General features: G+C 39.8%; 1 protein-coding gene across 1 annotated transcript in view; it reads left to right on the forward strand.

The window, feature by feature from the left end:
- LOC109379511 (L-threonine 3-dehydrogenase, mitochondrial-like) overlaps positions 1-11,303 on the forward strand; it is an 18,607-nt gene extending 7,304 nt beyond the window's left edge. Inside the window, exons 3-10 of the mRNA XM_019636119.1 lie at positions 3,310-3,512; positions 5,124-5,166; positions 5,844-5,914; positions 7,112-7,261; positions 7,360-7,532; positions 8,742-8,832; positions 9,926-10,195; positions 10,790-11,303. Coding sequence (XP_019491664.1) covers positions 3,310-3,512; positions 5,124-5,166; positions 5,844-5,914; positions 7,112-7,261; positions 7,360-7,532; positions 8,742-8,832; positions 9,926-10,195; positions 10,790-10,929 — 1,141 coding nt within the window. The 3' untranslated portion in view covers positions 10,930-11,303. The remainder of the gene's footprint in view (positions 1-3,309; positions 3,513-5,123; positions 5,167-5,843; positions 5,915-7,111; positions 7,262-7,359; positions 7,533-8,741; positions 8,833-9,925; positions 10,196-10,789) is intronic.
- The last annotated feature ends 4,392 nt before the right edge of the window (positions 11,304-15,695 follow it).

Below are 15,695 nucleotides of genomic sequence, written 5' to 3' on the forward strand. Positions count from 1 at the left end.
AACAAAACGACAGCAACTTGTCTGTTCCCCTTCCCCAATTCCCCAGCGCTGTTCCCATCCCCCCAATTCCCCAATAAAAATCTTTAAAAAAAAAATTAATGTCTCACTTTATTTTTACAGCCTGTCCTTTTTATACTGGGCAGGTAACTATTTACATCATTGAACTGTTTTTTCCAAAGTTGTTGGAATTTCCAAGTTTAAACCTTTACCCATTAGGAAATTGTTTTCTACATAGTTTCAATGTTCCTTCCTTCCCAGGGTCTATTTTCCTTAGAAGTTTGTTTTTCTCAGAATTTTATTTCCTCACGATGTTTATATTACAGGGTACAGCGATCTGTTCTTCACTCATGACTAACTTATCCTAACTATGTTTCAATTTCTTCTGATAATGGCCAGAGCTGAGTTCCTGCCTTGGCACTTAAAGGATGTTTACTACTTAGCAACTGTTTCAAACACTACTGGCTAACCAGGATCTTAAGAATTATAAGGTACATAACTTGTCTATCACTAAGAATCTATCGCTAAGAAACTAACAGTAAAACAAAATTATCATACTATGTCCAAAACTCACTTATTTAAAGTAAATAAAACAATATAAGAAGGGGTGTCAGATCTTTATCCTACTGGGGGCATCCAAAGGGGAATTTAAGTTTTCCAAAACATAAAGCAGTATCTGTTTCTCAGCCAGAGCTTTAGGATATATCACAATAGTGTGATAGGCCATGTCAGACACTGAGGTGCAGCCGGCTCCCAACAATTTCACACCTTCGGGGTTTGCCTTTTCCCTGACTGCTGTCTCCTCAACCTTTAAAAGAAAAAGAGAAAACTTTTTCAACTGTGGCCATTTATTATTTTGTGTTTGGAATTGAGAATTGTCTGAGTTTCAAGTGTTCTGGTAAATCTAGCTGCTTCTTGGCTTCCATGCCATCCCCTTGAACTTGCTGAAATAAGGAACTTTAAGAATCAAAGTTCTTACCTGGACTTGGGTGTCAACAATGGCTAAGGATAATAGATGCTTAAAGAGAACCTTAGGCCTTTCCTGCAACATGGCCGACCCTGGATGTCTCCCTTCTAATCCTGACCCTGAACATGAAGCCAGAGACATGCCAGTAGAAGGTTCTCTTCTCCTTGTCTGGTGAAGTTAGTCAGGACGAAGGGCCTCAGGAGAAGGTTTGTAGGACTGCATCTGATGCTGGAGAACCCGTTGGGGCCAAGCCACTAAACCAACAGAAGTTGCTGGGGCTCTACCTGCCTTATTTCAGTGTCCTAAAGAACTAAACCAGCATGGATCATAAAAGAATGTCAGAGCATATGTTTTCAGATTATATTTTCCTTTTTTCTATAATTTGGACTTCAGGGTTTAGAAAAAAGTTCCTGTTACCTCTGGTGTTTTCATTTAGAATTACTGTTATCTACTCAAAGCACTGAGTTGAGTATGGCAGTAGACTAAATTAATATCTTAAACTGGAAATGTCTTCAACTGCAGTTTACCTTTTCTCCTTTCATGATGCAAAATAGGGCCGGCCGAGTGGTTCAGTTGGTTAAGAGCTCGCTCAAGAGTTTGAGCTCTGAGCCACAGCGGTTCGAGTCCAGCCCGAGCTGAGCAGCCGCTGAGCTGCCAACAGGTAGCAGGATGGCTCAGCTAAAAATATATATATATAAGATGGTGGAGATCTGGTAATCTCTTTTGAGGGGGTGGAGCAGCAGAGTCAGCTCTGAAGGTTCATCTACCAGTTCTTTTGGAAATCTTACCACTGACAGAGATAGGGCCATGGGGCTGTGTGCAGGGCGCAATAGGCCTAACATTAGAGTTTGGGAAGTTTGCTGCTTGAACCAGTGAAGCAAGCTGTGAGGCTCTGATTTACTCTGGTGACATGCTTGCCTGGTTGCTGGGGAGAGAAAAGGGAAAATGGAAGTCCTGCATGCATTGTTTGGTCTCAAGCCATGTGTGATTGGACCGTCTTGACCTCTTGAGGCCAGAACTGATTTCATGATCAGTCAGCAGTCAAAGTGATGAGGAGAAGCTAGACTAAAATAAAATATACCTGATCTGGGAAGAAAGGGGAAAATGGTTTTTTAATGGGATGACATTAAAACAGAAATTAGTCATGGCTTACTAAATATTGCTGGGGCCTTTTTATCTTAACCCCCTACTTTTCTAGTCTGGCTCATTCGAAAGATAACATCAGAGTGTTAGCACAAGATTTACAGGACACCATGTTATTTAACTTGAGACCTATTTGTACTCTCTGATGGTGCATGGAGAGATTGATAACAGTTGTTTAGATTTAAAGCCTTCCCTAGGATCCATTGACTTGGTGTTTCTGGGGTGTATGGCTCTCTATACAGTGACCTCTGCTGTGACATTAGATCCCAGTTGATGTCAGCATCGTGCAATTCTGATTCTACCATATTTCCCCATGTATAAGACGCTCCCATGTATAAGACGCACGTTAATTTTGGGGCCCAAAATTTTTTTAAAAAATGTATTACATAAAGTTATTGAACTCAAGTTTTATTCATCATAAAATTCATACAACTCCTCATCACTGTCAAAACTCCCANAAGTTTTATTCATCATAAAATTCATACAACTCCTCATCACTGTCAAAACTCCCAACCATTAGCTTGTCCTCATCTGTGTCTGATGATGAATCACTATCTTCATATATTGCCTCTCATGGCCTTCTTCTGCTGTGGTGTTTTCAGTAGGGTTTCTTCTTCCCGTAGCCAGTCTCGGATTGTTTTCTCAGTTGGAGGAGGACCAAACTTACGTTCAGCAGCACGACTTCCATTCACTTTTGCAAACTGCATCACTTTTAACTTGAATTCAGCACTGTATGAAAATCTTTTCTGAGCCATTTGTGGGCAGAACGGGACAAAACGTAACCTACCGTAATATACCGGTAACAAGTGTGAAACAATGAGCGCAAAGACAACAAGCGCGAAAAAGCGGGACATGCAAGTAAACAAATCTACAACCACTGTATAAGACGCACCCAGTTTTTAGACTCCAAATATTTCGGAAAAGGGTGCGTCTTATACATGGAGAAATACGATAAATCTCCGTCCAGCCTTTGTTTGCCTGCACTTGGCGTAAGCACGGTTTTAGCCCCTTTTCACGGGGCGTGGCTCACAGTAGGCTCTTCACTGGCACACTTGGCAGTCTCTTTAGTTCAATTCATGAACTGAAAACATGGCTTTGCTCATGAGCTGACCATCTTAGTGTGAATTTTGGTTAAAGCGTTTGTTTTGAGGGTTTGAGAGAATAAAAGGTAACATAATGAACTCTGCTCCTTTTGCTTACAGGGTACTTGCAGAGAAAGTGCCAGTGGTCATTAGGATGCTGCGGCAAGCTGTGTGCCAGGTGCTGCAGGGCACTGCCTGCTGCTGTCGGACGGCTGCCCTGCCGGGCCGGGTCCTGGGCCCCTCCTCTTGGCCAGTTCCGGCAGATGCCAACTTCCACTCTGCCTCTTTCTCTGAAACAGACCAGCCACGCATCCTAATTACAGGTTGAGGTTTTTTTTCCCCTTTTTCCCGTGCATTATTTTGCAGCTGATTATTTTCTTGGCTTCTTTGTGGCTGTATTTGTTTTATATTCCATTAGCTTCTCTGTGGCTATGTATTTGTTTTTAGAACGTCTAACATGCCACCAGCTGACACTTGTTCATCAGAAACTTCCCTTTCCACGCTTGGCTTCCTCCAGAATATTGCAAGTCCCAAATCCTCATTTCATCCCTGTTGCCAGCGCTTGGTTTCTTCCCTGCCATAATTTTTTATTGTCTGAGGGAGGACCTCGGAAGCTGGGGGCCCAAAAGCTGCTTTGGAACTGGGCTCCCCATGCCTATTAGGATCAGCCTGGGAGTGAAGGCTCACAGCGAGGGAGTGTGCAGGGACTAGAGCATGGATTCTGGGATCAGGAGCACCTTTTCTTGGCCAAACTCCTCAATCGAAACTTGGTCATTCATCCCAAGCAGTTACTGCACATTTGTGTGTTGGGGAAGATAAGTTAGGGGCTGTCTGGAGGAACTTGCCCCCCACATCCCACGTTGCTGTCCATCTCATCCTCGCTTCCTGATCATCCTTACCTGGTTTTCACCCAACACCTGATTCTATATTCTCCTCACTCCAAACTTTACTCTGTCACTCCCATGTATTTCTAGCCAACTCAAATCCACCCCTGATTTGAGTAACCAGTTTTATTTCCTTCTTCTTGCCAGGGTTTCTTCTCTTGGCTTCTCATCACAATTTGTGTGTGTGTTTCTTTCACTGCCTCCTGTTCTCTCACTATGAATGGGTTTCAAGTACAGTCGGGTCCCCTCTGCGCTTTCCTCCATGATTCGCCCAGCTTGTCTGTGTGTCATTTTATTCCCTCCTACCGCCACTAACGAAGCATCTTTCAGGGCCATGTTAGCATCTGTGGGCCTGGCTTTAGTCCCATGTTAACCAGTGCTTACAGGAAATCCTGTTTTCTGCATCTTCCTGCCTCATTCATTTCTCTCAGATGAAATTTATGATTTTGTTCCCCCACATGTGCTCCCAACCCCTGCAACCCTCCTGTTTCTATCAGTGGCATTTTTAATGCCATTTTGTTTATGTTTATGACTCCATATCGATTCAGCTATCAGCCCCTTTTTTTTCAGATGGTTTCTTGATTTGTCCCCACCTCTTTCTCCTTTCATATCTTATTCTAGTTCTAATGGAGGATGGGGTTCTGGAAAACCCCACCAGAGGTTGATGCAAACTTTTATATGTGTCTTTGAGTATTTTGTTACCCATAGCGGACAAGCTTCAGAGCCCATCAAATAACCAAGGCAACGATGGGAGTGAATTCCTGGCCCAAGGAGCCAGAAGGTGTCCAGTTTTCTTGTGATTTTTCTGTTTCTGCACCCTGCTCCTCCTCAGCCACTCTGTGTGGGAGAGAGCTTTGTCTCTGAAACTAACATTACCTGTGTTCATTTCTGTCATTGCTTGGAGGAGGTAATTCGATTCTATCAGGCCAACCTAGGGCTTTCCCTGATTAGCTAAGATGATAAATATAGTCTTACCTCATTATTACATTCTGGGAGTAATTGCATGGGTTAGATTTGGATTTAAGTTTTACTTCTTTTCCCATCCTCTAGGGGGCCTTGGCCAGCTGGGCGTGGGGCTTGCTAACACCCTGAGGTAAGAGCTCTGAAAGTTGAAATTTAAAATCTGAGTTCTTCAGTATGGGAAGCATGTCTTGGGTACCATTTAACCATTTCATCTTTTCTCTCCCCCCTGCCCCTTATTATTTTTTAAGATACCATATCTAAACAACTGTTCAAAATACTTTTCATTTTGCCTTTTAATATCATAGGCGTTGTTGCAGGTCCTTGACTCAACGTCTCCCACACCGATCCTTTACCCACTCTGTCTTCTAACTAAGGCAGCGTAAGACACATAACTTTAAGTGAATCACTCGATTTTTAGATGTTTGGGGGCAGAGGGACGTGCATACAGAAACTGACAAGAACAGTGTGGGATTTGGAGAGAGTGGGATGAAAGGATAAGAAGGGAGGAGAGAAGAATGAGAAGGGAGAGGTAACAACTTAGGGGTACTAGGAAGACATTGGTGGCAACTATAGGGGTGTTAATGGGGTGAGAGTAGAAACAGAAGATGGGGCCATGAGTAGGGAGAAGGGGGCCTGAGTCTGGCCAGAACTGAAGGAGTGTGTGGTTGGGAAGAAAAGGGAGAAAAGGCATGAAAAGGAGGGATTTGGAGGCTGGCAGGAAATTATATTTTCTGTTGGAAAGATTGTTTTCAAAGGACAAGTTATATCCTAGATGTACTAGCTTATGTGTATTGATTTTCCTTACAGGAAACGATTTGGGAAGGACAATGTGATTTTGTCTGACATACGGAAACCCTCTGATCACATCTTCCGTAGTGGTAAGAGATCATTTTGTCTTGCTTTTATTTTTATCTTTAATTTTCAAAGTACACCTGGAAGGGCAGCTCATAACCAGGCTCGTGAATTAAAGGAAGAGAAGTTGTTGAGGCACAGTTGTGTCACTTTAAAAAATTTAATATTTTTGTTCTCAGTAGTTCTGTACAATGTCTACAGTAACACTGCTGCTTATTCAAGTGTTATAAGAACGCGAGAGTTCTTCTGAATGTGAGGTAAAATTTTGGAATAATGTCTTTGGATATCACTTGGAGTAGTATCTTTGGAATAAAAACTTTGATTCCTATCTTTTTGAGTTTTTAGTTAAGTTCTAGGCTCCGAGAGCAAACAAGCAAAAATCATGCTCTGTAAGGAAGAAAAGGAACTTTAAAATTTTGGAGAAATTAATCCTCATACTTCAACATGGCCTTGCGCTTAAACTACTGTAAACTACCATACACACACACACACACACACACACACACACACACACACAATCTCAAAACTCCTGTAGTCAAGGTTTCCACTAGCTCAGAATCGTTTTTGTACTATCTTCCAATCCTGCCTGGTTCAAGTGTCATCCTTTTGCAGCTTACAGTGGGCAAGAGTGCTGTAATTTGCTATTGGTGGGGAAAATTGGCGTTGAACAAAATTGGCTCCACCTCTCGCCTAACCAGATATGATGAAATCATGACTTGTCATTCTTTTGTACCATGGTTTTTTGTTTTTTATTCTGTCAACCCATTTCTCTATTTCTTTTAAAATTTGCAACTTTTAAGCACAGTGAAGTCACTCTGCATGTAGGGTTGGTGGTAACAATGCAGACTGGAGCAGCTGCCTGGTTGTGACATTTCTTCCACTTACTCTCTATTTGATCCTGGCAAATTTTAACCACTCTGTGCCTCAGTTTCCTCAGCAATCAGTGTATCTGCCTCAAAGGCCATGTGAGAGCTAAACATACAGAGAGCCCTTAGAACAGTGCCTGTAAGTCTAAGTCCTATTTAGCAGTAGCTATTATCAGCTGTGGGGTGGTTGGAGTTGGTGATTCTTCCATAACAAAAATGCCATGTGGTGTCCAAGTGGTTCAGTTACCAAGTTGGTACTGATGGAATTCACAGGTCAACGGGGGAGTGGGGAAAGTCCATTTAGCTCTTCAAACCCCAAACTTTTTTACTTCTGTCATTTCACCGTTTTCCTTGTAGGCCCATTTATTTATTCCGACATCCTGGATTACAAGAATCTTAGAGAGACGGTGGTAAACCACCGCATCACCTGGTTGTTTCATTATAGCGCTCTGCTCAGTGCAGTTGGAGAAGCAAACGTATCCTTGGCAAGAGCCGTAAATATCACAGGTAAGTCTCTGAATCTTGTCCACAATGACCTGTTTCCCAATTTTTCCAGTTCTTTGGTAAGAGATTTTTCAGATTGTGATACTGTCTGTTGGTTTCAGGATTGCATAATATTCTGGACGTGGCCACAGAACACAACTTGCGATTGTTCGTGCCCAGCACGATCGGAGCTTTTGGACCCACGTCTCCCCGGAACCCAACCCCTGATCTCTGCACCCAGAGACCCAGGACGATCTATGGGGTGTCCAAAGTCCACGCGGAGCTCATCGGAGAAGTACGCATTGCCACGTCCAGCTCGGCTAGTCGTACGGGCCTGAGTGGGGGCGATGGAGGATTAAGAAAAGATAGACAAAGAAGTACTTGAAAGCAGGGGCTAGGTGGACAACTGTCTCCTGATGGGAAGGCAGTGACCTAGTCTAGCAGCCGTGCTTTACTTATATAGTCTTGCTTATGTGGGGGCAAGGAAGGGAAGGAAATGGCCATGGGCAGAGGATGTTTCATGCATCAGCTGCAGGATGTTTGCAACCAATGTTGCAACAAATGTATTGGATCCAGGATGTTTTATCACCAGTGTACTGAAACCACCTCTGTATGCTGAGATGCAGTGTCAGCCTTGCAAAAACACAGCCAGAGAGTGTGCCTTGCACCAGCCTCTCCTTTACAGCTCTGGAAGGTGGTCTTCGTCTCTGGCAATGCATCACTTGGCAAGATGATTCAGTGTTTCCTTCTCTACTCCTTTTGCCTCAAACACCTGCTGGTTCATCCTTGGAGGGGACGTTCCCGCTCCCTGGTTCTAGCCCCCAGAAATGCTTCCTAAACTGCTTGTGTTTGCCAAGCAGCAAGTACGATAGCGCCAGAACTCCTCAGCTATATGGTAACATTCACACTTGCTGGAGGCCCCTCACATGGCATTTGCTGCCTGTTTCATTTGCACTGCCCTATTATTTCAGGCTCCCAGTCTTGGTAGCTATTGGTAGTAATTTAAAAACTTTATATTATGGAAAGCTTCAAGTGTCTTTTTGGTTTTATTTTTTTATATATACGTTGTTTCTGTAACTCTATAGTAGATTTTAGTTGGTGTCTGATCCTTCAGCTGATATATCACAGTCATTGCTCTTGTGTCACCCCCTGGCCTCCCGTGTATTCTTTCCAGTGCTTCATGGCAGGGACCTGCTCATGGAGAATTGTGTAGGACCGTGAGCAGGGACTCCCTTCCAATGAAAGGTTGGAAATCCCTACTGTAGGCTGATGTGTTATTTACCATGTTGATGAATCCCCAGAATGATGATTCCCTGAAGATAAAAACTGAAGGGTTATTAAAGAAAAATGAGTGACACTTAGAAATTCTAGAGTCTTCCTCTCCTTGAGGAGAATTTTAATATAACTGCATGGGATAATATTTCCGAAAAAGTCTATTATTTCTTTGTATTATTTTATCTGATTTCAAAGATTCTTTTTAAAGTGAGTTTTCTCTTTTTTGTAGTATTATTATTACCGGTATGGGTTAGATTTTCGATGCTTGAGATATCCTGGCATCATTTCAGCTGACTCCCAACCTGGAGGCGGAACAACTGGTACGTGTTGTTTCCTATCTTTTTTGTATGTAAGATGGGCTTTCTTGTATGTAAGATAGGGAAGGGTGGTGATAGATCTGCCATCTTTTTAGCCGTATGTTGAGTTTCTGCATTCTCTCCAGGAAGTGCATCTAAGAAGCTTATTGCAGCCAATTGACTTGCCAGTGTTATAAATCCAGCTCAGGTCAGCCACCCACAGTGCTGGAATCAAACAGATGATATTCAAGAACAAACTTGTTACCCACAATGTAGGAAGACAGCAAATAAGAAATAGCCTGTTTCTTTGCATACAGCCTTTATTTCTTAAGACAGAGAACCTTATTGAAATGGAATCTATGTATTGCATAGTTAAAAGGAACATAAACATCATTATCATTATTATTAGTACTATGATTATCATTGGTTTGGACTCAAGCATGAATTGTATTCAGTAACTCCGACATTAGAAATCCTTCCCAATGAGGGGTCCTGAGATACAATATAGAAGATACTTGACAAAAGCCCAGGGAATTTAAAGGAGCCTCTGGTTTGGGTTACTTTTAAAAAGACCTTGGCTTAATAATGTGCTTTTCCAAGTACATACTGGGAATCCCTGGGGATCCCTGAGACCCTTTCAAGGTGTCCAAGAGGTCGACACTACTTTTATATCAATACTGAGATGTTCTTTGCCTTTTTACTCTCCTTTACAAATGTACTGTGGGGTTGGTCAGCGGGTATGTGATGGTGATAGCACAGCAGACTGAAGACAGAAGCGAATGGGGCGCTCCAGTTATCTCCTATGAAGCCAGATAGTAAAAAGATTTTCACAACAAAACACGCCTTCTTCTCACTAAATTTCCTTTTGTTTGGAAAATATGTTCTTTTTCATATAAAAATATCCTACATATGCATTCTCAGTTAATTTCTGATGTAGTAAACATCGAATACAATTCACAGTAATAAAACCTCTTTGGGGGTTGTCAGTTTGTTGTTTTGTTTTTTTAAGAGCACAGAGAGGTTTTGAGACTAAGATATTTGAGAACCACTGCCTTAATCCATGAGGTGCGTTCATGATTGTGTTCTAAGAAGACCCACAGACAGGATTCTCTTTCAGACTACGCAGTCCAGATTTTCCATGATGCTGTAAAGCACGGCAAATTCGAGTGCAACCTGAAACCCAGCACGAGGCTCCCGATGATGTACATTGATGACTGTCTCAGGGCCACCCTGGAAGTCATGGAGGCCCCGGCAGAGTCCCTGTCCATGAGGACCTACAATGTCAACGCCATGAGCTTCTCCCCTGAGGAACTGGCCCAGGAGGTCCTGAAGCACGTACCGGAATTCCAGATCACCTACAACGTGGATTCTGTTCGACAGGCCATAGGTTGGTACATCACTGCGAACCCTTCAAAACCAGAATGAAACCTCAGTTTGCACTGGCAGTCCCTTGAGGACATAAACTGTGGAGGAGAAAGACAGCACGGTGCCTTCCCCAGGGTCTGGAGGAGCTGTTGTTGAGCCAAAGCCTGCAGATGCTGCAATTTGGGGAAATGATATCTAAAGGGGGTGGCATAGTTTCATTGCAAATAAACAGCTTGTCAGCCTTTTATAGTTTAAACATAAAACAAGCAGACATCATATGCAAACAGCCCTGGGTTTTAAATGCTGTGACCGTGCCACTCTGTGGCCCTGAGCACCGTTTGAGTATAAGATTCCTACTGTCTGAGTTTGCTTGCGATTTTAATAGTATGTGACAATTCACAGTGTCTGACAGTAGACATGTAATACAGTCTTCCAGTCTAAGAGAGTGACTATGTATGTGCATAATAGCTGCTCTGGTCTGCTCAAAGGGGGCTTTTGAAAGAGGGGATTTCTTTTGTGGCCCTTTGTATGATAGGCCTTTCGATAAAATTGTTGGAGACATTTTGCAACTCTAGAGCCTGAAAAACTTAAGCTCCTCTTCCATATCTTTTCCTAGCCGACAGTTGGCCAATGAACTTTGATGACAGCAATGCTCGGAAGGACTGGGGATGGAAACATGATTTCGATCTTCCAGAGTTGGTGACGACCATGTTGAACTTCCATGGGTTCGATACCAGAGTTGCTCAAGCTAACTGAAAGCCTCAACAGGAAGAGCTCGTGCATCCTGGACAGCTGTCAAGAGGAGACAGTAGTGACCCTAAGGTTATAGACCCCTAAGAACCTAGATTATTGGAGTCGGAGGCCTCATTGGACTAAATTTTGGCAGCTCACATTGAACTGCCAGATGGAGACTTGTGTTGGCTTTAGCATTTTCACAGTGCTGTCGGTTAGGTGGTAGGACTTCTAAAGCTTTGCTGTCTGTCTAAACTTGTCCAAACACACAGAATGTGTCACAGAATGAAGACTGAAGTCATAACAGTTTCTATTTCCTTAATTAAAATGAAGTGACCATTTCTGGAAAGGTGGAAGTATGTGATGTTTTTGTTTAATTAAATTTAATTTAAATACCACTCCTAAGACTCCATTATTCTCTTGACTAGAGACTAAAGATTATATTTTAGAGACTATCAAAGATGCCCATCTAATTTAAAAGTATTCTTTCCTATCCCATCAGAACATAAAATTTGTTTGATATATTTATTAATCCCATGTTCAGAATGCAGAAGAGATTTTAACACTTCTTCAAAAATTACTGTTTCTCATTTATTTTTCTGTAAGAAAATACATCTGTAGGAAATTAAGAATATAAAAGACGATGTTACTAGTAAAGGGCAGCACCTCTTATTCGGATTGCCTTCCTGTTAGTGAGCTAAGTGGTAATTAGCAGGAATGTAATTCCCTTACCTGGCAATGTCAGTCTCCCAGAGGAGCTTGTCTAAATAATGCAGGTTTCTGGGCTCCACCCCTTCAGGTTGACTCAATAAATGGGGATGGGCATCTCGAAGTGCTGTTAGCCCTATTCCAGCTCTGGCCCACTAGTGTAGACCAGTTCCAAACACTATTTTCTAAAGAGAACTTTCTTGTTACAGCCTTTTTTATACACTCTTAGACTGAGACTTCAGAGGAGCTACTCTCAACCCTCTGAAGCCATTAATGTATAAATATATACAGATTTACTTTTTTTCCAGCTACCTCAGGACGTGCTACATGTGGAATCACTAGAAGGTGAAACTGCACAGATGAATCTTGGGTATATTGGTAAACAGCTGTCAGGAATTAAAAGGCATTTATTATAGGTGCTTAATGACAATGTTATGTATTTGGAATTTTTAACGGCTAGGTAGGAACGTAATTTTTTTGGAGGCATAAATGGATTTAAAATCTATTTAACTCATAACTGGAGAACTTCTAGATAATTGAATTATTTAATAATAGTTATGTTGATATAACTTTTCCCTTAGCATAATTAAGCTTACACTTCTACATTTTATTTTCTAAAACTAAATAGCTAGTAATGAACTCTTTCTTTTTACAGCTTTATTGAGATATATTTCACATACCATAAAATTCAGTATATAGATTTTTCAGTATATTCACAGAATTGTGCAGCCATCCTTATCATCTAATTTTAGGCCATTTCAGCATCCCACAGAGAGCTGCATACTAGCTCTCCTCGCCCTAGGCAGGCATCAGTTTACTTTCTGTGTCTACGGATTTCCCTGTTCTGGACATTTCACATAAGTGGAATCATACAATATGTAATCTTTTGTTACTGGCTTCTTTAACTTAGCATAATGTTTTCAAGGTTCATGTTGTAGCACGTGTCGATATTTCATTTATTTTTACTGTACTTAATTTCATCACTAAATAGTATTCCATTGTGTATACACACCACATTTTTGTTTTGACTATTCATTAGTTGAAGAATGTTTAGGTTGTTTGCACTTTTTAGTTATGAATAATATTGTTATGAATATTTATAGATAATTGGGTCTTCAAGCTCATTTTTTTCTTACTGTTCACAGTTTGAAAAAGCTCTTAAGCTCTCTTAATTGATTCTCAATTATCATAAAGGAACAGAAATTAATGTTTGCCTTCCATGAGAAGGGAAGAAAGAACTGAATTGAGTGACCCTTTTCTTTAGACCCCACTCTTCCAGCGTTTCCATCAGGTTCCTTGGGAGACCTTGTAATTGGGGCCCTTTGGAGGGATTTGTTCTAGAATGGCTATAGAGTTTATAAATCTATAAATGCCTCTTCAGGAGAACCTCAAAGAAGTGTACAAGAACAAGGAATGCTTTGAATTATACAGATGATTCTTACTGACATCTTTGCATTCTAATTAAGACTAAAATTAGAGTTGCCCTTTCTATAATATCTACATACTTTCTATCTGGTGCACATCTTGGGGTCCAGGAGATGACTCAATGTTTTGCTATAAAAAGCTTTCCTTTCTGTTGGGAGAAAGGGTTTTTATGGTTAATTTAGAAATGATCTGAAGAAGGGGAAAGTGTAAGTTTAACTACAAAAATACTTTATTTATTTTAAATTAGAAAAGGAAGACGACAAAGGTTGACTTAGCTCTGATGTTTTTCACTTCAAAGGTTTCCACAGACCACCAATGTGGTTATTAGTTCTGCTAACGTGTTTACTGAATGGCATTGCCACGATGTGCCTTTGTGTCATGCCACAAACAGCACAGCCTAAGGGCTGCCAGCAAAGTACACTGTTTAAAATCAATAAATAGGTGACAAATGTTATTGCATTGCTTTGGACAATTACTGTAGAAGGGATTGAATGCTAATAGTATTTTTTAACTGGCTTAGGCCAGATTGACAACTTTTTATTGTGTTTTATGGTAACGGCATGAGTGTTTTAATAATAATAATAATAAATTTTTTTTATTTAAAAATGTTTCTTTTAAGAATTTAAACAACTAAAAGTTATATAATGAAAAAAAAGCTGCCTTCTCCTCTAAACCCAATCAATAACTGATTTTAACAGTATAGTGTGTATCTGTATTTTCCCCATGCTTATACAACATAGTAGCAGAAGTGAAACATTTTTATTTTTATTTTTTTATAACTGTAAAAGTAGTGCTGAGACAGAGTTGCCAAGTTCTGGAAAAGAATCACTTGCAGTTCTTGCCAGCTAACATACTAGCTGTTTTTTTCATATTCCTATTCATTCTCAGATGTGTTACAAGTAACTAAAATGCAGTTTTAATATTTACCATTTAAAAGTAGCTGCATAATACCTGTTGAATAGACAATCATAATTATGTAATCAATCCACTGTTTAATTGCTTTATTTAGAAACCCAGAAATACAATGACTCGGTCAAAGGGTATAAACACTTCACTTGCCTAATTTTACATACTCAAATGTTTTTATTGAGAAAGAGTAGAATTAATTTACGATGAAATTCTGCTCTACTATCCATACCCCTTCTCTTGGTACATATTTGTTTACCAAGATATGGTTTGCACTTATTTAAAAGCTTTAATTTTATAAAGGTTTTAGGACTATAAACTCTATTTTTTGCTGGAGAATCTTAAGATTCTAATTGGTATTTATCCCAAGAATATGAAAACACTAATTTGAAAAGATATATGCACTTCTGTGTTTTTTGAAGTGTTAGTTAACAATAGCCAAGGTATGGAAACAATCTAAGTGTCCTTTCATAGATGATTGGATAAAGAAGATGTAAAATACACATACACACACACACACACACACACACACACACACACACTGGAATACTACTCAGTCATAAAAAAGAATGAAATGTTGTTATTTTCGACAACATGGGTGGATTTTGAGGGTTTTGTACTAGGTGAAATAAGTCAGAAAGAGAAAGACCATATGATTTCACTTCTATGTGGAATCTGAAAAACAAAACAAAATCATACAGAGAACAGAGTGGTGGTTGGTTACCAAAGGGGAAAAGGGCTGGGTGGTGGGTGAGATAGGTGAAGAGGCTCAAATGTGTGGTGATGCATAATAACTAGATCACTTAGTAGTGTATACAAATACCGAATTATACACCTGAAACCTATGTTATATACCAGTTTTACCTCAATTAAGAAAAATATTTGAATTAATGTGAAAAAAAATAGTAGATCTCAGACTAATCTAATAACTGCCTCTAAATCAGTACATTGGTTCTATAAGGCACTCATAAGACATTCTATTTTTAAATCACATTTTATTAAGATAAATTAGGGTACTTGCTTTTTTGAAAATAGAATTATCTCATGTCAATTTTTATGGTTTTAATATTATGCATGCTTGACTATAAAAGGACTGAGTTGAACAGGTAATGCCTCATCTTCCAATGTGAAGCTCCCCCTAAAACCTTTCTGCCCAACTTAAACATACAACTTTTAGCATTGTAAATGAGGTGGTAAAATAGATACCTTTAATATTAATTATGTGTTTCAAATTTGTTCATCTGTTAACCAAGAAATGAGCTTTTCCCCTCTTACAATCATGTTTCATGAATGTCATTCAAAGTTTAAATTCATTTATTTTGTAAAATTTACATGAAACCAGAAATCTTCAAAATAGAAAAACATGTACACTGTATAGTGTTTTTCAATATTAGCTGGTAACCATAGAAGTTGAGGTTCCATTTTAGGTCTGTATCCACTACTTTTTTTTTTTTTTTCGTTTTTAATTAAAAATGTTTTCAGATGTTAACTAGACTTACTGTGGTGATCATTCACAATATATACAAATATTGAATCATTACATCGTACACCTGAAACTAATATAATATTATGTCAATTGTACCTCAATTAAAAAATGATTAAAAACAAAAAACTTATGCTCATTGTAAAATTCAAGCAGCAAGAATGGGTAAATAAAGTGAAAAATATGTTTTTCAGTTGCCCTCTTTAGAGGTGATCATGACTGGTTGCATATTTTGCATATTCAGCCATATATATATATATATATATAT

Source organism: Hipposideros armiger, unplaced genomic scaffold, assembly GCF_001890085.2.
Source record: "Hipposideros armiger isolate ML-2016 unplaced genomic scaffold, ASM189008v1 scaffold_27, whole genome shotgun sequence".
NCBI lineage: Eukaryota > Metazoa > Chordata > Mammalia > Chiroptera > Hipposideridae > Hipposideros > Hipposideros armiger.